The 22,669-nt window shown below is 36.4% G+C and overlaps 1 protein-coding gene across 2 annotated transcripts; it reads right to left on the bottom strand.

Moving 5' to 3' along the window:
• Positions 1-936: 936 nt before the first annotated feature.
• Positions 937-21,990, bottom strand: LOC140157496 (3-hydroxy-3-methylglutaryl-coenzyme A reductase 2-like). 2 transcript variants are annotated; one of them, XM_072180700.1, is made up of 4 exons: positions 21,742-21,990; positions 10,808-11,291; positions 3,625-3,786; positions 937-3,011 (listed from the first exon to the last, which is right to left on the bottom strand). In XM_072180700.1, the coding sequence occupies exons 1-4, from the start codon at positions 21,852-21,854 to the stop codon at positions 2,343-2,345; spliced, it is 1,428 nt and encodes a 475-aa protein (XP_072036801.1). In that variant the 5' UTR covers positions 21,855-21,990; the 3' UTR covers positions 937-2,342. The 2 variants fall into 2 exon arrangements, with proteins under 2 accessions (XP_072036801.1, XP_072036802.1); XM_072180701.1 differs by lacking the exon at positions 3,625-3,786.
• Between the last annotated feature and the right edge of the window lie 679 nt (positions 21,991-22,669).

Raw genomic sequence — 22,669 nt, 5'->3', positions numbered from 1 at the left:
TTATTGTTAATATTGAACGAAATTGGACGAATAAGGTATCAAAATTCGCGTACATGAACCACTCATCTTTCTATGTTCACATATTTTTAATAGTTTTGAAAAAAAAAGCGAAGTGATTTATAGTGCGCTACGCACAGGCACAACGCCTAGACATTGATCCACAAGCCTCAGCACACTTTACAGGTTGTCGCTGACCACTACGGCCCCACATCATTCCATAAACCATTAAACAACAAATCAGGGACTTTGCTGCTTCAAGAGCGCACACCCTAGACATTCCACAAATAACCATCGCAACCAGGATCAGCTCCCCGAGTTTCGTACGGGTTACAACGATACAAATTAGCAGTAAGTTCCTTGTCCAGGGGAATTTCAAGCTAACTCAATTATTTTCCACGAGAGCGTACTAGGCACCACCAGGGTTCGAACCCGCAACCTCTCGCACCATAGTCGAACGCCTTATCGATTGAGCTAACTTGACTGCTATAGCTAGCTATAGACGCATTTGTAACAGCTGCGTTACTCTTTGTGCAGACTTAATTTTGCTGGCAAAATGACTACATGGGCCTATACTAAAAATATAATGGGGGTTGAGAACCATAAAGCTTTTCATTGTAGCCAAGAAGGCATTTTTGGCTATTTTGGACTTTTTGGATAAACAATCATCACTGGTGTGTATACCTATAACAATTCTCAACTCAAAAATCTATTTTTTTTCTTCGCCGCATCCACCGTTGCCATGGTAACAGCGGCCATATAGACTTAATTTTGCTGGCAAAATGACTACATGGGCCTATACTAAAAATATATCGGGGGTTGAGAACCATAAAGCTTTTCATTGTAGCCAAGAAGGCATTTTTGGCTATTTTGGACTTTTTGGATAAACAATCATCACTGGTGTCTCAACTCAAAAATCTATATTTTTTCTTCGCCGCATCCACCGTTGCCATGGTAACGGCGGCCATATAGACTTAATTTTGCTGGCAAAATGACTACATGGGCCTATACTAAAAATATATCGGGGGTTGAGAACCATAAAGCTTTTCATTGTAGCCAAGAAGGCATTTTTGGCTATTTTGGACTTTTTGGATAAACAATCATCACTGGTGTGTATACCTATAACAATTCTCAACTCAAAAATCTACTTTTTTCTTCGCCGCATCCACCGTTGCCATGGTAACGGCGGCCATATTGGATTTTTATACACTTAGTTATTCAAGTTTTTAAGGAAAATTAAAACAACAATGAGTCTGAAACCACCAATATTTAACTGTTTGAAGCATAATAAAGAGAATTACAGAGCCCCTTTTTCACAAAATTTGCTCCGTTTTTGTTTTTGAGACGTTTTAAGATTGTGTTCATGCGAAAAGTTCAAAATTTGGCCATTTTTGGGAAAAAATCACCATATTTCACATTTGGAGGGGTTTTGTTAAAAAAGGGCTCTGTACTTCTCTAGATCTATATACTTAAAATACACCTTTCTGCCAAGTTTCAAGTCATTTGGACTTATAATGGCTGAAAAAAACTTGAATTACTGATAAAATTACCATTTTGAAATAAACGCATTTTAAAAATGACTAATAATAGCCAGGTGAGGAATTCAGATTCAGTTTCAGATTCAGATTAAATTTATTTCAAATTCGTGGCCCGTGGGCCAAATTACATGAAATATTACATTTGCAATGTTTACATTAAAAGACATCAAAACAAACATATAAAATATACATGAAAACACCATAAATTACTCAAAGAAATTAATTGCACTTGTTGAGGCAAAATCTCTGTCACACAGCTCACACACCCCTACATTCTCCACACACACCTTACATACACTCACACCCAAACTATCAGCCCTCCATATACACACACCCCCACACACCACAGATGCACTAAAGAATTTAATTTAATAAAACAGTAATTAATAAATAACATAACAAAATATTTATTATTATATAGTATAAATATACTAGAATATAAATGTGTTGAAGCAAAAATAATAATAAAGTATATATAAATAATAATAAAGTAAATAAATGTTAAATTATGATTGTAATTACCAGGTAAATATTTTTGTTAGTAATTTTTTTACATATCGCACCTTGAAAAACAATAAAATACATTTAAATTCAAATGCATGGATAAGAATAGGAAAAGAACGAATGTTACCACATTTCTCGACACCTTGTTCACTCAAGTTCAAATAGCCGAAACTTGGCAATGCAACATCCGATTTTAATGGGGTAAAAAATATTTTAAAGCTAAAACTCTGCCGAATTTAATAAGTAGCAAAACTCAAATTACACATATGCTCATTTTAGTCATTTTTTTGGCCTAACAGCCCCCTAAGGCTTTCTTGTTCTCAACCCTCGATATTTGATGTTTGATGCCAACAGAGACAACTCTGCCCCTAGACACACACTGGCGATAATCTCAGCCAATTTGCGGCTTGAATTTGGTTCCCCTTGACAACCAACCATCGCTAAACATTGCGATTGTGTCGGCAATGCTGTACCGCCTCCTACAGTTCCAATGGCAAGACTGGGCATTTTCAATTCAACATCTACATACCCCACATATTGACCTTTTTGAATATTTAAAAATACCTGAGAGCATTCCACAACGGAGCCCAAGTCTTGACCAAAAGCGGCAAACATGGCGGCTATCATATTGGGAACATTACCGATTACAACCGAAGACGGCATGGCTTTGAGTTGGTGATCTCGACCTATTCCACCTATCAGCTTCTCAGCCTTGAGTTTCAATACCGATTCAATTAAGCTATTGGGTATTGAGGCTCTGGCAACAACTGAAACACCACGCCCAAAGAGAGCATTGATGGTAGACGTGTGCTTGTCTCCAGAAAGACCGTTCTCTATCATGACACCATTGATCTTGGTATCCAGTTCCTTGACGTTGTCTACGATCCAATCACAGCAAGCTTTGGTGCAGGTGCTAGACATGTCTTGTCCTGCCGCCTCTGCTGAGTCGTAGGCGAAAACCAAATTCAGCTTCTGTGAAATATGAGGAAAGGCAAGATAAGTCTCACTATGGATCACAATGGATTTATCCCAATGACATAGTTCAATAACCTCAATAAACAATCATAGTGCAACATTTGACCTCAAGTTGCAGAGTATGAGTTTTAGTACCCAAATTTTCAAAGGTCATTCAATGAATGTACAAATGTATTGGGGTTAAACAACTGTGCCCAGGCGCGTAGCAAGCGGGGGGGACAGGGTGGACGAAGTCCATGGGCCCCGAGGGTTCAGGGGCCCCGAGCACAAAAGCGAAAATTAAATAAGGGCTGATAATGGAGAGCAGGGCTGGATTTTTAAACCATACCAGATGGGCCCGGGTCAGGGGCAATTTTGGGCCCCCAAATTTTGGGGGCCCAAAATTGCCCTATGCATCTTTCTTTTAACCCCAATAACAGCATGTTTTTTGGTCAAAATATGGCAAAATTGTAAAATTTTCCGCGCTTCACGCGCATTCAAATACCAAAATTTATGTTGATCTGGGGCCAAAATAGTCTGAAAGTGAATTGAACAAAATATGTTAGTCCCCCTTCCCTTGGTCCCCCATTTAGTTAAACCAAAACTTGGCCCCTGACTTGAGTGCACATACCTTCCTTGGCACGTGAGTTCGGGGCCTCCAATAAATATAAGGTAGGCTAAATCCTGCCCTGGTTAAAAGGGCCCGTACTGCTCCTTGTCCATGGGCCCCTGATGCTCTTGCTACGCCCCTGACTATGCCCCTGATAGATGAGCATGTTGTGGATCCTAGTGTCTATTTTTACGAGCAAAAGGTTCAAATATTAATTCTTAGAACAGTATAATAATAATTATCATTGATGTGGGCTTTTCGTTTCTTGTTGCCTTTTTTGTGTTTTGGTTTTTTGGTTTGTTTTTTGTTAATTACTGGATTTTTCGTTATCCGGAATCTTACAGGGTGTCCCTGCTAGAACTGAATCGTCGGAAATTGATTTTTTTTGGGTATTTTAACACAAAAACAAACTATAAATAAATAAGAGATGCAGATCAGCTATCATAATATTATACTTTTTGAATTTTGACAATTGACCAATCCGTTTTTTTTTTTAAATAAAAGAATTTTACGAAACTACCTCATTTTCAGCCCGTTATCTATAATATCGAATTGATTAATTCGTTTTAAACAATTCATTGACTTTAGCACTGGTGGCATCCATTACTACTTCTAGACAGGATATCTGGAAAGGTGACCTCCACACTGTCATGACTGTGGTGGTCTTCCTGTACTTTTGAAATGGGGCAACAGTAAGCATAGCCAATTTTGTTCACCAAAATGTTTGATTTTTTCAAAGTTTGTAAGAGCATAACAAGACTTCCCGTCGATAGATTTTTTTCGTCGGTAAATATTTTTTAAATTAAGTCTGTCATAACATATTGAACGGGCAGAGACCATAACGACCCCAAAACGCAACAATTATCACACAAGGACTCAGAATATAGTAGTTAAACTTGATTGAGTTAAACGATGATTTTACCTGAGACGAATATACGTCTCAGGATTTTACGATGATATTACGATGGTTGATTAAGTATGATAAACACCACAGGTTCGCTGCCATTTTTCTGTTTCCTGTCTGATTCTAAACACAAGGTGGCGCTACACCACAATCATGATCAATCACTTTAATACGTAAAGAGGCCTAAAAGGCGAAACAAATATACTCCAAACAAATTGACATTTACACACGTCCTATTCTTTGGGAAATTACCTGGGGGCACACCATAATTTGTTTTTGGTGTGTATGCTCCCTCGTAATTTTGAGGAGGTGGGTCTTTTAGGAACTGAAGGCGTACTGCATGCCGTCAGCTCCCAAACCGTAGCGGTAAAAGGGGATCTTTCATCAAAATCAAGGGTCTGGTTGAAAATCGCTTGAAAAATAATACCCAGAAATGTTAGGAATGAGCAATTAAGGAGTCTTGGATTTATCAAAATCAAGGGCATTTTACTGTTTTGGTAAAGCTTTTCATTGTAGCCAAGAAGGCATTTTTGGCTATTTTGGACTTTTTGGATAAACAATCATCACTGGTGTGTATACCTATAACAATTCTCAACTCAAAAATCTATTTTTTTTTCTTCGCCGCATCCACCGTTGCCATGGTAACGGCGGCCATATAGACTTAATTTTGCTGGCAAAATGACTGCATGGGCCTATACTAAAACTATATCGGGGGTTGAGAACCATAAAGCTTTTCATTGTAGCCAAGAAGGCATTTTTGGCTATTTTGGACTTTTGGATAAACAATCATCACTGGTGTGTATACCTATAACAATTCTCAACTCAAAAATCTATTTTTTTCTTCGCCGCATCCACCGTTGCCATGGTAACGGCGGCCATATAGACTTAATTTTGCTGGCAAAATGACTGCATGGGCCTATACTAAAAATATATCGGGGGTTGAGAACCATAAAGCTTTTCATTGTAGCCAAGAAGGCATTTTTGGCTATTTTGGACTTTTTGGATAAACAATCATCACTGGTGTGTATACCTATAACAATTCTCAACTCAAAAATCTATTTTTTTCTTCGCCGCATCCACCGTTGCCATGGTAACGGCGGCCATATAGACTTAATTTTGCTGGCAAAATGACTGCATGGGCCTATACTAAAACTATATCGGGGGTTGAGAACCATAAAGCTTTTCATTGTAGCCAAGAAGGCATTTTTGGCTATTTTGGACTTTTTGGATAAACAATCATCACTGGTGTGTATACCTATAACAATTCTCAACTCAAAAATCTATTTTTTTCTTCGCCGCATCCACCGTTGCCATGGTAACGGCGGCCATATAGACTTAATTTTGCTGGCAAAATGACTACATGGGCCTGTACTAAAAATATATCGGGGGTTGAGAACCATAAAGCTTTTCATTGTAGCCAAGAAGGCATTTTTGGCTATTTTGGACTTTTTGGATAAACAATCATCACTGGTGTGTATACCTATAACAATTCTCAACTCAAAAATCTATTTTTTTCTTCGCCGCATCCACCGTTGCCATGGTAACGGCGGCCATATAGACTTAATTTTGCTGTCAAAATGACTACATGGGCCTATACTAAAAATATATCGGGGGTTGAGAACCATAAAGCTTTTCATTGTAGCCAAGAAGGCATTTTTGGCTATTTTGGACTTTTTGGATAAACAATCATCACTGGTGTGTATACCTATAACAATTCTCAACTCAAAAATCTATTTTTTTCTTCGCCGCATCCACCGTTGCCATGGTAACGGCGGCCATATAGACTTAATTTTGCTGGCAAAATGACTACATGGGCCTATACTAAAAATATATCGGGGGTTGAGAACCATAAAGCTTTTCATTGTAGCCAAGAAGGCATTTTTGGCTATTTTGGACTTTTTGGATAAACAATCATCACTGGTGTGTATATCTATAACAATTCTCAACTCAAAAATCTATTTTTTTCTTCGCCGCATCCACCGTTGCCATAGTAACGGCGGCCATATTGGATTTTTATACACTTAGTTATTCAAGTTTTAAGATTGTGTTCATGCGAAAAGTTCAAAATTTGGCCATTTTTGGGAAAAAAATCACCATATTTCACATTTGGAGGGGTTTTGTTAAAAGGGGGCTCTGTACTTCTCTAGATCTATATTTAAAATACACCTTTCTGCAAAGTTTCAAGTCATTTGGACTTATAATGGCTGAAAAAAACTTGAATTACTGATAAAATTACCATTTTGAAATAAACGCATTTTAAAAATGACTAATAATAGCCAGGTGAGGAATTCAGATTCAGATTCAGATTCAGATTAAATTTATTTCAAATTCGTGGCCCGTGGGCCAAATTACATGAAATATTACATTTGCAATGTTTACATTAAAAGACATAAAAAAACCATATAAAATATACATGAAAACACCATAAATTATTCAAAGAAATTAATTGCACTTGTTGAGGCAAAATCTCTGTCACACAGCTCACACACCCCTACATTCTCCACACACACCTTACATACACTCACACCCAAACTATCAGCCCTCCATATACACACACCCCCACACACCACAAAACAGTAATTAATAAATAACATAACAAAATATTTATTATTATATAGTATAAATATACTAGAATATAAATGTGTTGAAGCAAAAATAATAATAAAGTATATATAAATAATAATAAAGTAAATAAATGTTAAATTATGATTGTAATTACCAGGTAAATATTTTTGTTAGTAATTTTTTTACATATCGCACCTTGAAAAACAATAAAATACATTTAAATTCAAATGCATGGATAAGAATAGGAAACGAACGAATGTTACCATATTTCTCGACACCTTGTTCACTCAAGTTCAAATAGCCGAAACTTGGCAATGCAACATCCGATTTTAATGGGGTAAAAAATATTTTAAAGCTAAAACTCTGCCAAATTTAATAAGTAGCAAAACTCAAATTACACATATGCTCATTTTAGTCATTTTTTTGCCTAACAGCCCCTAAGGCTTTCTTGTTCTCAACCCTTGATATTTGATGTTTTGAAACCAACGAAGCCAACAGAGACAACTCTGCCCCTAGACACACACTGGCGATAATCTCAGCCAATTTGCGGCTTGAATTTGGTTCCCCTTGACAACCCACCATCGCTAAACATTGCGATTGTGTCGGCAATGCTGTGCCACCCCGTACAGTTCCTATGGCAAGACTGGGCATTTTCAATTCAACATCTACATGCCCCACATATTGACCTTTCTGAATATTTAAAAATACCTGAGAGCATTCCACAAGCATTGGTTTGTTTTTTGTTAATTACTGGATTTTTCGTTATCCGGAATCTTACAGGGTGTCCCTGCTAGAACTGAATCGTCGGAAATTGATTTTTTTTGGGTATTTTAACACACAAACAAACTATAACTAAATAACAGATGCAGATCAGCTATCATAATATTATACTTTTTGAATTTTGACAATTGACCAATCCATTTATTTTTAATAAAAGAATTTTACGAAACTACCTCATTTTCAGCCCGTTCAGCAATCTATAATATCGAATTGATTAAGGGATCCAAAATGAGCGTTTATTGCGTTTCGACAGTATTTTTTGTGGGACATGAGAGCACCTCAGACCTATCGAATTGCATTCTGAATACGAAGCATGTCTTTCTGATATCAAATAATTTTCATTTTTAAAAGTCACAATATAATACAAATTTGATGACAAATTATAAAAATTGGATATTTTTCAAATTTTTGATATATAACAGTCCTCGAAGTAAATTATATAAATCTAATGATATATTCTTAAAGTGTATGAAGCAGGGAGGAAAAGCCGACGGTCAATTGAAAATTTTGACCTTTCATATTGAAGATATGGATTTTTTTCCCCAAAAGACCTAATTTTTTGGGTGTTTTGGGAAAAAAATCCATATCTTCAATACGAAAGGTCAAAATTTTCAATTGATCGTCGGCTTTTCATCCCACCTACATACACTTTAAGTATAAATCATCAGATTTATAAAGTTTACTTCAAGTATACTGTTAAATATCAAAAATATCAATTTTTAATGATTTGCCATAAAATGTGTATTAAATTGCGAATTTCAAAAAATCAAAATTGTTTGATATCAGAATGACATTCTTCGTATTCAGAATGCAATTCGATATGTCTGATGTGCTCTAATGTCCCAAAATAAATACTGTCCAAACGTTCATACCCCAGCCCTTAATTCGTTTTAAACAATTCATTGACTTTAGCACTGGTGGCATCCATTACTGCTGCTAGACAGGATGTCTGGAAAGGTGACCTCCACACTGTCATGACTGTGGTGGTCTTCCTGTACTTTTGAAATGGGGCAACAGTAAGCATAGCCAATTTTTTCACCAAAATGTTTGATTTTTTTCAAAGTTTGTAAGAGCATAACAAGACTTTCCGTCTCGATAGATTTTTTTTCGTCGGTAAATATTTTTAAAATTAAGTCTGTCATAACATATTGAACGGGCAGAGACCCCTGCTGTATAATAAACTTGCTAGGTAAGTTTTGAGTAACTTTCATGAAAATTGTCAAAAAAGTGCCTATTCATTTGTGTGTGTATGCTCCACCACCTGTCACCTGGTAGTCTTGTAACATGTCTTATGGCGCTGCCCATGGCCACTCGATGAATTGTTTAATTCGAATTAATCAATTCGATATTATAGACTGTTCAACGGATTCAAACAATGTGTCAATGACCATAGACGCCTCATGCACTGATAATGCGCAGTGATCAGTACTCCGAATACAGATCATCGATTGATATTTGAATCTATGGAAGGAATTATAGGCGCTACCGCCCCAAAAGCAACACATTTTGATGTATAGTACAATGTATAGTACAATTTTTTCACATTTTCCGCCCTTTATTCTTTACTAATTCTTTTTGCCGCCCCTTCTTCTTCCGCCGCCCCTCTTTTTGCCGCCCCTTCTTCTTCCCGCTGCCCCTTCGATTTTGCCGCCCCCTGCTTTGACCCCGGGGGGGCTGGCGCCCCCAAAGCCCCCCTCCCCAAATACGCGCATGCAACCTGTATAACTCGCAGTCACGATCCGTTTGCAAACTACAAAGAAAGATGTAAATACCTAGAAGGCAGAATTAAAGAAAGACCAGTTTGCGTCTGTCGTCACCTGTTGATTTAACTCAGAATTGTCGTTATGGTTGAGTTTTTGAACCTGGAGGTACATGTAAAACAGCGTTGTGGTTAATTTTGCACCTTAAAACCTACAAACCGTCTCAAAGGTTAAATCTTTATAATAGGACTCTTTTCTGAAGCCACCATGTCAACAATGCCTACAAAAGTTGCTTTTTCCCTTGTAAAAGTACCGTCATTTTTGCTATTTTCTGCGATTCCTTTTCTCCGATGAAGGCACCAGACGAATCGTCCTTCCTTTTACGTGCTACTAATCAATCAAGGGTCGTGAGGAGTTTGATTTACATTAACATCAGATGCAAACTAGTCTTTTTAGTTCTGTCTCAGATTACACTAGTCTACTTCATAGCGCCTTTTGGAAATTCATATCAACTTATCTCACAATGATTGAAAGTTCAGAACTTCCGCCTTTAGAGAATACAATGAACTATGAACTGGGCAGAGCGGTCACTGGGGATGTTATATTTTATGGAATGGCACAACTGGTGTGAATTGTTTATCAAAAAGGGAAAGCAAAGCAGTCTAAGATTTTTGTTCTCAAAACAAGACAGTCTTTGTTCCTATAGACCATTTGACATGTGATGTCATTGCCCGATGCGCGCGAATTATGGCAATTTCCATTGTTCTTTGCCCCGTAGTGTGCGTACGCGCCGTAGTTTGATCAGGGCACGTGTATTTGAAATCGCCCACCACATTTCATACATTGTAGTACAAGAAAGCAATTGAACAGTGTAGCGGTTCGTTTAAGCATATCGATAGACCAGTCCCTCGGCTTTGTTGATAAACAATGATGTTAAGTGGTCTATAAACAGGTAGGTAATAGAGCATCCTCCTTAGCTGGAACTTTTCACCAAATCATTTAAAGAACTTTAATTCCATCATATAATTTAAGAACCATTTAAAACACATCTTTTTTCCTTAATTTCTCTTTTTTTTCAAATGATTTTATGGCAAATGTTTTGCCTGCTGTTTGTTTGTGCGCTTTGTAAACTTTTGAAAAGTCGCTTCAATATTTGTAATAAAGATTAGTGAAAATTAACGTAACTTCACAATTATTGTTACTTTAACTTGTTAAAAATCGACCATACAAACAAATTAATGTACAATAGCCATACCTCTTCTTCGATGAAGAAATCCACAGATTTTAACTGAGCTCTCTTAGATACCGATGCCACGACTTCGTGAAGGATTGGTAAAGAGCTCTGAATCCATCCTCCAACTCGTTCTGCATCTTCTGCACTGTTGCAATATAACGTTGGAGCTCTAGTGATCCGCTGTCGATACGCATGTGCTTTAACTCCACCGGCTTTATTCAAAAGAGCGGCTCCTCTTGTTGCAGAAGCAAGAAGAGTACCTTCTGTCGTAGACGCTGGAACAAAAAATGTACCACTAGCGTACTTCCCATGAATGTCAATCGGACCAACGACACCAACAGGTATGCGAATAACACCGATGGAGTTTTCTATGTTAGCAATAAGATGCTCTTCGTCAAATGGGTCGTTTGGTTCCCACCAACCATCTAGGCTACTAAGAGAAGTTTTGGTAACACTTTCAACCCATTGACGTCTGGCATCGGCTGCCTGTTGACTATAATCGCCTCTATGGAAAAAAGCACAAAAGAAACGACATGGTTGAACAGAGTAATTATTACGGCGTGCGCGAGATTTTTTAAGTTTCTCTTTGTTTATAATTGAAGACCGAATTAAAAAGACTAGTTTGCGTCTGACGTCAGGGCGAAAGCGCGACCTGATTGGTTGCTGACCTGCTCAGTACGTCATTTTTGGTCTGGTTCGACAGAACGTCATACGCAAACTTATCTTTTTAATTCGGTCTTCAATTATAGGGTGACTATTACTTGTTTCAGATTGTTAACGAAGTGCTAATGTACGGTTATTAAAATTAGAAGAAAATGGTCATCCAACAAATGGGACAGCAGGCATACGCAGAGATTGCCCATTGTAAATGTGTGTGATACTTTGCGTATAATAATGACATTGCGATTTCACATTTTGGACCCCAACGTCGTATAAAACGCAGGTGTTACGCAGAAATAAGCTGATTTTACGACATGTCGAAGGTCATGCAACTTGCTTAATTTTCAGGATTAAAAAGTCTCATTTTGAAAGTAAAGTCATGATATATGGATGTAGTGATCCTTAATCAACCAAAATATATGTTTTTGGGCAACTATAATATTTGGAGAGTACAAAAATACAATTAAGTTTTAAGCAGCATGTTAAGTCAAAATTATAATCAAAATCAAAAGCGTGCTGTTTGAATTAGGCAGAGACTCGGTAGCCAGCTATCGACCTAGATCAGATATTGATAGTCTTTGTTCCAGCCGACATTGTTCTCCTTCGTGATGATAGAGCAAAATCCAGTTTGGAACCGAGACTAGCAATATTTTAACACTGTATTAACGTACATTATAACGTACGGTCCACGTGCTGCGTATGGAACATCGCAATCTCTCTATTCTATTAGACAGATTGCGATGTTACATACGTTGGGCCATGCGTTCATACGACGTTGAAAACGGTGTTAAATATTGCTAGTCTCGGTTTTCCAAACTGGATTATGCTCATTCGTCACGAAGGAAAACAAGGCGGCTGAACAAAGACTAATACATGGTGCAGTCATGTCTACAGTAGAATTCATCTCGACCTTTGCAGGACTTAAACCCCATTAAAAGCTATTAAACCAAGATAACACTCATTGAAACAGCTCAACTGATTAAATCGGATCTTCTCTGGTTGTGCACATGTGTCTGTTTTATATGTGCGGTATCGCTATGAGGTGCTATAATACAGCTTCAGTTGGGTAACTGATTATTAAGGAAACGCAAGGAAACAATGGTATATGGACCTTTGTTCACGAAATGAGACAATGGCCTGCTTTTTGTTAACCAGCATTCTTGAAAATGAGCAACATAATGATTGTTGACTTAACACGGTTTGGAAATAATTTCTTCATATTTTTGGTGTTATCTGTCGTTTACATATCCTTCCTAAAACACAAAAGTGCGACTATTTCCAAACACCTAAATTAGCTAAAAATTTAGGACATGTTACAAAACTATATTTTCTAGAATTTCATAGAATAGTTTAAATGTAGCTTGTACCGTTTTTTTGTGGTATCCTTCAGAACGGAGCGGTCCGTTACCAATTATAGCTCAATATTTTCGGTCAAATCTCCATTCAATTAACACGGGGAGTTGGCTAGCTATGAGCTAGCTATGCTTTGCCCTCACTCATATTCTACGAAAGTGCGACTATTTCTGAACTTCTAACCTAGCTGTAATTTTAGGTCATGTTAGAGAAATATATTTGCTAGAAGTTTGGAGAATAGTTTAAATATTGGCCGGTTATTTTTCACACAGTGATGTTAACTAGGCAAACGCAATATACTTCTAACATACACTATTTGTAAAGGTCGCGCGTCAATGGTGAGAGCACTGTGTATTGTGTATAGGAAAACGGACAGTAACTGCAGTATGATCTGAGCTTATCTGATCTGGTCGATGGAGGGCATCGTGATATATATATTGAACCCGCAGGTTACCGTGTCTCGGCCTAATTCAATACACCATGCTTTTGATTTTGACTTAAAACCAATGCTGCTTAAACTTTTATTTTTATGCTCCCCAAATTTCATAGCTGCCCCAAAACAGTAATTGGTAGATAGCATGATTTTACTTTCAAAATGAGACTTTTTCGTGCTGAAAATTAGGCGCGTTAATTGCATGCATTTCGACATTTCGTAAAATCAGGTTATTTCCACGTAACACGTCACGCGGCGTTTTATATGACGTAGGTATCCAAAATGTGAAAACGCAATGTCATTTTTTATACGAAAAGTATCACACACATTTCAATGGACAATCTCGGATCTGCGTGTGAACATCGCGTATAAATGAAGTCAATTTTAAACACATCGCTGTGTTATTATCAAAACATAGGATATATCAATATCATTCTGCTTGATCTTTCATTACATCACTTGTTCTCTACTGCTGCAGACAAAATTCACTCATTACAAAATAATATCCGCATCACCCACATCGTGAGGAGAAGGAATAAAATGGAGGCCAAATTTTAGATTTTTAAGCCATTTTTCGTCACCACGTTCAAGGTCAAGTTACATATTGAGATGGGTTTGTCTGTGTGATGTGTGTTTGGGTCTATACGTCACATTAGTGGGTATTAAGATACCCTCAATCTATCCCCGCGGGGTGGAGAAAGTCATTAATGTAACCGTACAAAAGATGAAATTTCACCCCTGCATAAGCGACCATTTTGGATTTATGCAAATTAGGCACTGTCTATGTCCACTACGTGGACTTTTGGGGACTTTTGATATTTGCTTTACTGAATGATTGAATGGTGATTAAATGGTTAAGCCTTGATCAGAGCATGGAAGCGTAGATATTCTTGAGAGGGCACTCTATTCACGTGGTTTCTTTTCCAACGCTAAAATATCACGAATTACCTCGTATGACACGTTATTACATGATGCAGTCATGTCTACAGTAGAATTCAACTCGACCTTTGCAGGACTTAAACCCCATTAAAAGCTATTAAACCAAGATAACACTCATTGAAAACAGCTCAACTGATTAAATCATATCTTCTCTGGTTAAATACACACAACATAGTGTGCAGAGAGTAGATACAAGGGGGTGACACTAAATTCACGGTTGTTCTATTAGCAACGCAAAACTTATGAAAAATTCTGCTGGTTTACTAACTAGAAAGTGAGGCCAGTTATCGATCCGTTATGAATAATTCATGTTCGACCCCTTGGATCATGTTAATTGATATTGGCAAATAACAACGTTGTTAGTTTTGCGAACTTTGTCTGTTCAATGAGAGTATAGCGCGCCCCCAATACATCTGGGCACAAACCTGGCGAAAACGATCCAGTTTAATGAAATGGCGGACGGATATTCCCATCAGGCACCAGTGATATGTGTACGTCCATATCAAAACGATGCACTTGTCGGCTGCTACATGTGTCTCATTTCACATAATAACTAGGAATAAATACCAGACTCACATCAAGTGTAGGTCACTTCATATCATCCCCAAGTCAAATTGTATAAGGAATGTTCTCTGTATTCCTAAACCATGTGACTTGGGATGATTTGAAGTGACCTCCACTTCGGAGATGAGTCTGGCATTTATTCCTAGCCATTATGTGAAATGAGACACATGTAGCAGCCGACAAGTGCATCGTTTTGATATGGATGTACACATATGTTTTTTTCAAAGAAAGTCTACTAATTTGATATGAAATGACATTTTGCAATAACAAAGTCAACATTAGGACTTGAGATCAATAATATGAAGGAAAAACGTGACAGAGGCAAGGTGTGAAACACAAGTAGTATTTGAAGTTAAAATAACCTTTGATACCCGACCTGACCTTCCATAGCTTTCCATCATGGCGCCTTATTCGTCTTTATGTATTTCTATATGCTCTCAAGTAAAATAAAATATCCAAACTGCACTAGGCAGACAGAATGTTACTTGGCTCCCAGCATGAATTATGGATTTTATACGGAGGTAAAGAAATACACAGTTGCCTGCAAGCCGTGCACCATACTCCAAATACTTCGGTAAATCTGAATAATGGTCACATGGTGACATATCATGTGTTCGGGAAATCACGTGGCAACATTTTAAGATTTCAGACTTGTTTGCTAGTTAAATTGTCATTTGTACTATTGATTATTTATCTTTGTTAATTAATATATCTTTTAAATGCTGATAAATCGTGGTTGGCTGCCCATATTACATGTTAAATTTAATGTTTTATGAATATAATTCTACCACGCAGAGGGGGTCACACAGCATAATTTCACACTACACGATTTAGCTAGATTTGGAGCTCTGCACTTCAAATTCACGTCAATTTCAAAGTTTATACACTTACTATATTTAAAATAATACTTATTTTTTTGTTATAACAAACTGGAACACGAAGTAAACTAGCTTATTACCTATACAGAAAGGGGATTTATACACATTCACTCAGCAATTTGACATGCCGGCGCATCAAGACATTCTCTGTCTGGATAACATGCCTGTCGCCCTCAATACGTCTGGGCGCAAATTTAAATAACAATACGCTATTTACATATGAATGCGGCTTCATGCTAATTTCTAGCGCCGCTTCCAGGCCTATTCCGTGGTAGATATTCTTGAGAGGGCACTCTATTCACGTGGTTTCTTTTCCAACGCTAAAAGATCACGAATTTTGGTGGTTTGCAAATGAACAGTGTCCGCACTATCGATTGATGGAGTTTTAATGGCGTTTAATGGCGTTAATCCTCTCCATACACAGATGAACAAATACAATAGATGAAGGTCAACACGTATGACCTCCTATGTGACATGTTATGTGATGTACACAAACCTGAATATCATAAAGATCAGTATTCGTTTGTGCATATGAACTGCACATTTATGTTGCTAAATAGTACGCATTATAATTATATATTATGACAAATATTGGTATTATGACAATACGGTATATAGGCCTACATTGTATATAAAACGACTAATAGATCCTACTATCATGACGTCAGGTCAATGTCGGGGTCAATGTTCATCATCCGTTATATGTTTCTTAAAATTCATTCATATTTGAGACAAATTGCTGTGCTCATTTTATAGGTCATGTAGGTGCACAGGTAGATCCGTGGTTTTTTTTAATTTTCATTTCTTTTTAATGAAAGAATTAAGATTTTCTACTGCACGGGGGCCACAAGGGTGATACTAATTTTAATGCTATATTTTCAAAACGAATACGTGTTCCCGGTTGGCTCTATAGCGATTTAACAGAAAAGGTATTTCTAGTACAATGCAGGGTCGGACTCTAGCTGAGAGCGTACCCTAAGTTATTACGGACTCCAAGAAGGGCTCTCCATACACAAATGAACAAACACAAAGGAGGGTAGTCTCCTCCGTGATCAGCTTAATTTCGATGGAGCGGAACCAAATTGGCTGCGGAGGAGACGGGTCATTTTGCTATGCAAATGAGGTAGTGTCGGTGCCCTGCCTTGATTTTCCTACATTTGATTGGCCTATCCATGGACGTACTAAATAAGAACGTCCATGACCAATCATAACAATAATCGATTATAAAAGAGAATCGAAAATGTGTTTTCCAAAAGCTGTTTTTGGGCTGGATTGTTTACAGCATACGAAAAACATCATAAGGACGCATATTTTGGCCTTTATTTCCAAAACTTGACCAAATATTAAAAGTTAACTTTCATTGCCAGTTAGAACTAAAAAGCATAGCTATGTTTCATTTGACAAAACAGGATAACATTTTTTTAAATCCTATATAAACTTTAGTGCCGTATTTCGTTCTGGGATTAGTGATTATTAAATCAAGGGCTATTGTTCAGTTTAGGGATTAAGTTAAAGGTTTAGGCAGGGAATCTCTATTATTATCGGGAATTGCCTGTCACACATGATCGCACACAAGGTCGTAGGCAATTGGTGGGACCTCATCTGCCCAGAACATATTGACCCAGGTCAGCATACCGCCATATCCTTCCCGACATGCTTAGTAGCCAAGTCCGTAGAAGAGTGGATCCACACACTATGTACACAATACATTTGGCCACATTTATCATACGATTAATACGAATTTATTAAACATGGGAACAAATATTCTCTAGCAAATCAGTTATACGGTGGAACTGGTAGGCATATTATAAATTCGGGATATTAAATATCTTTCTGACCAGCCAGATCTGCGCATGGTCAAAGACGAGGATAGACGAGTATCAGACCGACGCAAACTGGCTTAGTCTCCACATCAGCCAGTTTGGTTCCGCCCCTCCACAGGGTGCGTAACCTGTGTAGGAGACTCGGTCGGACCTGGTGGGACCTCATCTCTCCCCATCGATTGAAAAATTGTGATCTATAATCACCGACATTGCTCTTATGAACTGACATCCACCTGGTTTAGGCAGGTGATGAATAGGAGTCCATTCCTCATATTATATTAGGTTTTATCATGCAAAACCTTTCAATGAAGTGTATTGTAGAGCACGTTTATAGCCCTCTTTACAACATAACTCAAGAACCATAGGACCCAAAAGTATATCTGTGATATTTAAGGAACAACCCAAAAGTTCGATGAAGCCCTATAAACGAAAGTCCTTTCGTTAGGGAGGGAGGGGGTCAAAAAGTCCGATTACGTTTGTAAAAAAGTAGTTAAAACATCGGTCAAAGTTGATCTTTTTTAGGATTTTTAAAATTTTACAATTATATATTAAAATATATAATGCTACATGAAAGACGACTTTAACATAATTAAGAAAGCGAACAGATCGATGATTTTATATCTGTCATTGTTAGGTGAGATAATCTCCCAGATTCAAGGAATTCCTACATTCAATCACAGAAGATGAAATTAAGCTGATTATCCTAATTATTGACTCCCATGTCAGCATTTGAAGTAATCATTACCGGGAAACATAAAACCTTCATGGCTGAAAAGTTTCATCCTTAAGGGATCTAAAATGAGCGTTTATTGCGTTTCGACAGTATTTTTGTGGGACATGAGAGCACCTCAGACCTATCGAATTGCATTCTGAATACGAAGCATGTCTTTCTGATATCAAATAATTTTCATTTTTGAAAATCACAATATAATACAAATTTTACGACAAATTATAAAAATTTGATATTGTTCAAATTTTTGATATATAACAGTCCTCGAAGTAAATTATATAAATCTAATGACATATTCTTAAAGTGTATGTAGCAGGGAGGAAAAGCCGACGGTCAATTGAAAATTTTGACCTTTCATATTGAAGATATGGATATTTTTCCCAAAAAGACCTAATTTGTTTCGGTGTTTTGGGAAAAAAAATCCATATCTTCAATATGAAAGGTCAAAATTTCAATTGATCGTCGGCTTTTCATCCCACCTACATACACTTTAAGTATAAATCATCAGATTTATAAAGTTTACTTCAAGTACTGTTAAATATCAAAATATCAATTTTAATGATTTGCCATAAAATGTGTATTAAATTGCGAATTTCAAAAATCAAAATTATTTGATATCAGAATGACATTCTTCGTATTCAGAATGCAATTCGATATGTCTGATGTGCTCTAATGTCCTACAATAAATACTGTCCAAACGTTCATACCCCAGCCCTTAAGGGAACAACCCAAAAATTCGACGAAGCCCTATAAACGAAAGTCCTTTCGTTAAGGAGGAAAGGGGTCAAAAAGTCCGATTACGTTTGTAAAAAAGTAGTTAAAACATCGGTCAAAGTTGATCTTTTTTAAGGATTTAATATATAAATTTTAGTATTTTCTGAAGTACGATATTGACATTTTACAGTGGTTGCTTCGAAATAATTTCAAATCAATAAAGAGTGCAGTACTCGCAACCTGCAATTTGTAAGTTAATTTTTAATCAGCTGTACCGCACCTTGATTCTTTTTTATTTGAAAATCCAGCAAGTCATAATTTTTTCGTGCCCATAAAAAGGTATGAAGAAAAATATTTTAAAATAAAATATAATATTGGTCTTTCCATAAACGTGATCAATATCATTGCATTGTTGTACTCCTCCACATCCCCATCCATCATAGCGACGGTTCTGTACCCTATGAATCCGGGTTGGAATTTTCGATATTTGAAAACTTACGTTAGAAGGGAGGGGGGGAGGGGGTTAGCCTTCTAACGAAAGGACTTTCGTTTATAGGGCTTCATCGAACTTTTGGGTTGTTCCCTTATCTTTCGCAAGATAATGTAAAGCAACCAAATTCCAACATTCTAAAATAGTTGTTAACCTTAAGGGATCCAAAATGAGCGTTTATTGCGTTTCGACAGTATTTTTTATGGAACATGAGAGCACCTCAGACTCTGAATACGAAGCATGTCTTTCTGATATCAAATAATTTTCATTTTTCAAAATCACAATATAATACAAATTTTATGACAAATTATAAAAATTTGATATTTTTCACATTTTTGATATATAACAGTCCTCGAAGTAAATTATATAAATCTAATGATATATTCTTAAAGTGTATGTAGCAGGGAGGAAAAGCCGACGGTCAATTGAAAATTTTGACCTTTCATATTGAAGATATGGATTTTTCCCAAAAGACCTTATTTTTGTTTGGTGTTTTGGGAAAAAAAATCCATATCTTCAATACGAAAGGTCAAAATTTTGAATTGATCGTCGGCTTTTTATCCCACCTACATACACTTTAAGTATAAATCATCAGATTTATAAAGTTTACTTCAAGTACTGTTAAATATCAAAAATATCAATTTTAATGATTTGCCATAAAATGTGTATTAAATTGCGAATTTCAAAAATCAAAATTATTTGATATCAGAATGACATTCTTCGTATTCAGAATGCAATTCGATATGTCTGATGTGCTCTAATGTCCCAAAATAAATACTGTCCAAACGTTCATACCCCAACCCTTAAGGGATCTAGAATGAGCGTTTATGGCGTTTCGACAGTATTTTTTGTGGGACATGAGAGCACCTCAGACGTATCGAATTGCATTCTGAATACGAAGCATGTCTTTCTGATATCAAATAATTTTCATTTTTGAAATTCACGATATAATACAAATTTTATGACAAATTACTAAAATTTGATATTTTTCAAATTTTTGATATATAATAGTCATCGAAGTAAATTTTACAAATCTAATGATATATAAAGTGTATGTAGCTGGGAGGAAAAGCTGACGATCAATTGAAAATTTTGACCTTTTATATTGAAGATATGGATTTTTTCCCCAAAAGACCTCATTTTTTTTGGTGTTTTGGGGAAAAAATCCATATCTTCAATACGAAAGGTCAAAATTTTCAATCGTCGGCTTTTCATCCCACCTACATACACTTTAAGTATAAATCATCAGATTTATAAAGTTTACTTCGAGTACTGTTAAATATCAAAAATATCAATTTTTAATGATTTGCCATAAAATGTGTATTACATTGCGAATTTCAAAAAATCAAAATTATTTGATATCAGGAGGACATTCTTCGTATTCAGAATGCAATTCGATATGTCTGATGTGCTCTAATGTCCCACAATAAATACTGTCCAAACGTTCATACCCCTTCCCTTAAAACGATAATATCGCCGATATTTTGTGACGATATTTAAAAAAAGACCAATACTGCACCTTTATGTAGGCCCCTATACGGCCGCGATTGCGCTTCGACTGCGAACAAGTTTCAATTTTTTTTTTCAATTCAAAAATTTCAGAATGTTTAATTTTTAAGACCATATTGAAAAGCATGACAAATGCATTAAAATGAGTCAAGCCTGGTATTGGTTCAATTATTCTTAAGATAGCTCGAGATATTTTGAGAAAGAGTAAATATCGAGGGTTAACAAACAGAAGGCCTTAACTCATTTTTGGCCAAATTTTTTTGAGATTTTGGTACCAAAATAATCTGTAATACCCACAGATTCTTAAAATCATAAAGCCTTAACTCAATCAACTTCCTATTGCATCTATAGCACAATAATACTTGGTCACATTTCAATGTAAAATATTATTTAACTCATTTTTCTCAAAAAGGCACTTTTTGAGTTAAGGCTTTCTGTTTGTCAACCCTCGATATCTCAGAATTAGTACTTTTGGCTCGCACTCACAGAGCATTAAGGGGGTACTACACCCCTGCCCAATTTGGGGCCTATTTTTGCATTTTTCTCAAATATTATAGCGCATTGGTGACAAGTAAGATATGTATATTATAGGGGCAAGGACTACAACTACAGCACTGGAAATTTTATTTCAGCACAGACAACAGTTGTGGAGTTACAGTCAAAAATGAGGGAAAACCAGTATTTGATCAATAAATCAATAACTACTTGCCTTGAGTTGCTGAATTTTCAGTGCAGTAGTTGTAGTCCTTGCCCCTATAATATACATATTTTACTTGTCACCAATGCGTTAAAATTTTTGAGAAAAATGCAAAACTATGCACAAAATTGGACAGGGGTGTAGTACCCCCTTAAACTGACTTACCTGTACGGAATCCCCATATCCTGCATGCATACCGCTGATGAATGCATGAAACGTTTGCCAACACTCCTTCCAAAAACAAGATTTCCTCGCAAGAATTTCAACATTGTCGCCATAGCAAAGTTTGTAAAATATTTAGAAATTTAGCAGTCTGTCAAAAGAGACAGTTCCACCAGAGGCACAATATATTTATGAAGCGTGTGAATAGGGGAAGGCTCTCTAACTAACAATGCCAGATATAAAGTCATCAACCTGATCTCTAACAGTGAATGTCCTTTCAGTATTATTATTATTATGATATTTTTTAATAGGCCTATATTATCATGTATAGGCCTTTGTGTAGTATTTTAAGCCTATTCATTTCTTGGAAATCCAGGGCCTTCATATTTCATTATTTTACATTCACAATGCGCTATATAAATGCAGTTTATTATTGTCATATTTATACGATAGGCTATAATGTTATAAACCATCAGAGCCATAACATCCGGCTGAGGAAGTCAAAAAATTCTTTTAATTTAGGCTATATTGTTATTATGATTTATTATCACTGAGTTGGTAAGTGTACTCGACATTAAAAAAATGCTGGCAAAAGTGCTTTAAGGATATATGAGGTATTGTTGGTCGAAGCTGCCAAAAAAAAAAAAAAATTCATTATCTGAATCAATATATTATTGAAAAATAACACTTTGGTGTTTTGCAAAAGTTCATTCTACAAACCATATACTTTGAAAACTTGCTTAATTTATTGTTGTTAATGAGTATACGTTTTACAAAAGTGTTGTTGTTTCAACCCTCTTTTCAACATAACTCAAGAACCACTGGACCTACAAAAGTATGTCTGTGATATTTGAATTCTTCTACACGCTCGCTATGAATTGAGCAATGCAATTTTTTTCTAAAGCTCACTACCATTCACAAGATGCTGCGA

This window comes from Amphiura filiformis, chromosome 7 (genome assembly GCF_039555335.1).
Source record: "Amphiura filiformis chromosome 7, Afil_fr2py, whole genome shotgun sequence".
NCBI lineage: Eukaryota > Metazoa > Echinodermata > Ophiuroidea > Amphilepidida > Amphiuridae > Amphiura > Amphiura filiformis.
The sequence above is the reverse complement of the archived record's forward strand: the minus strand, read 5'-3'. Positions and strand labels throughout refer to the sequence as shown.

Excerpts from the sequence above, each read along its gene's own strand:
- LOC140157496 (XM_072180700.1), bottom strand. The coding sequence starts at position 21,854 with ATGGCGACAATGTTGAAATTCTTGCGAGGAAATCTTGTTTTTGGAAGG. Across the intron at positions 11,292-21,741 it reads GATATGGGGATTCCGTACAG|AGGCGATTATAGTCAACAGG; the intron begins GTAAGTCAGTTT and ends TTTTTTCCATAG. Across the intron at positions 3,012-3,624 it reads GAACTCACGTGCCAAGGAAG|AAGCTGAATTTGGTTTTCGC; the intron begins GTATGTGCACTC and ends CATATTTCACAG.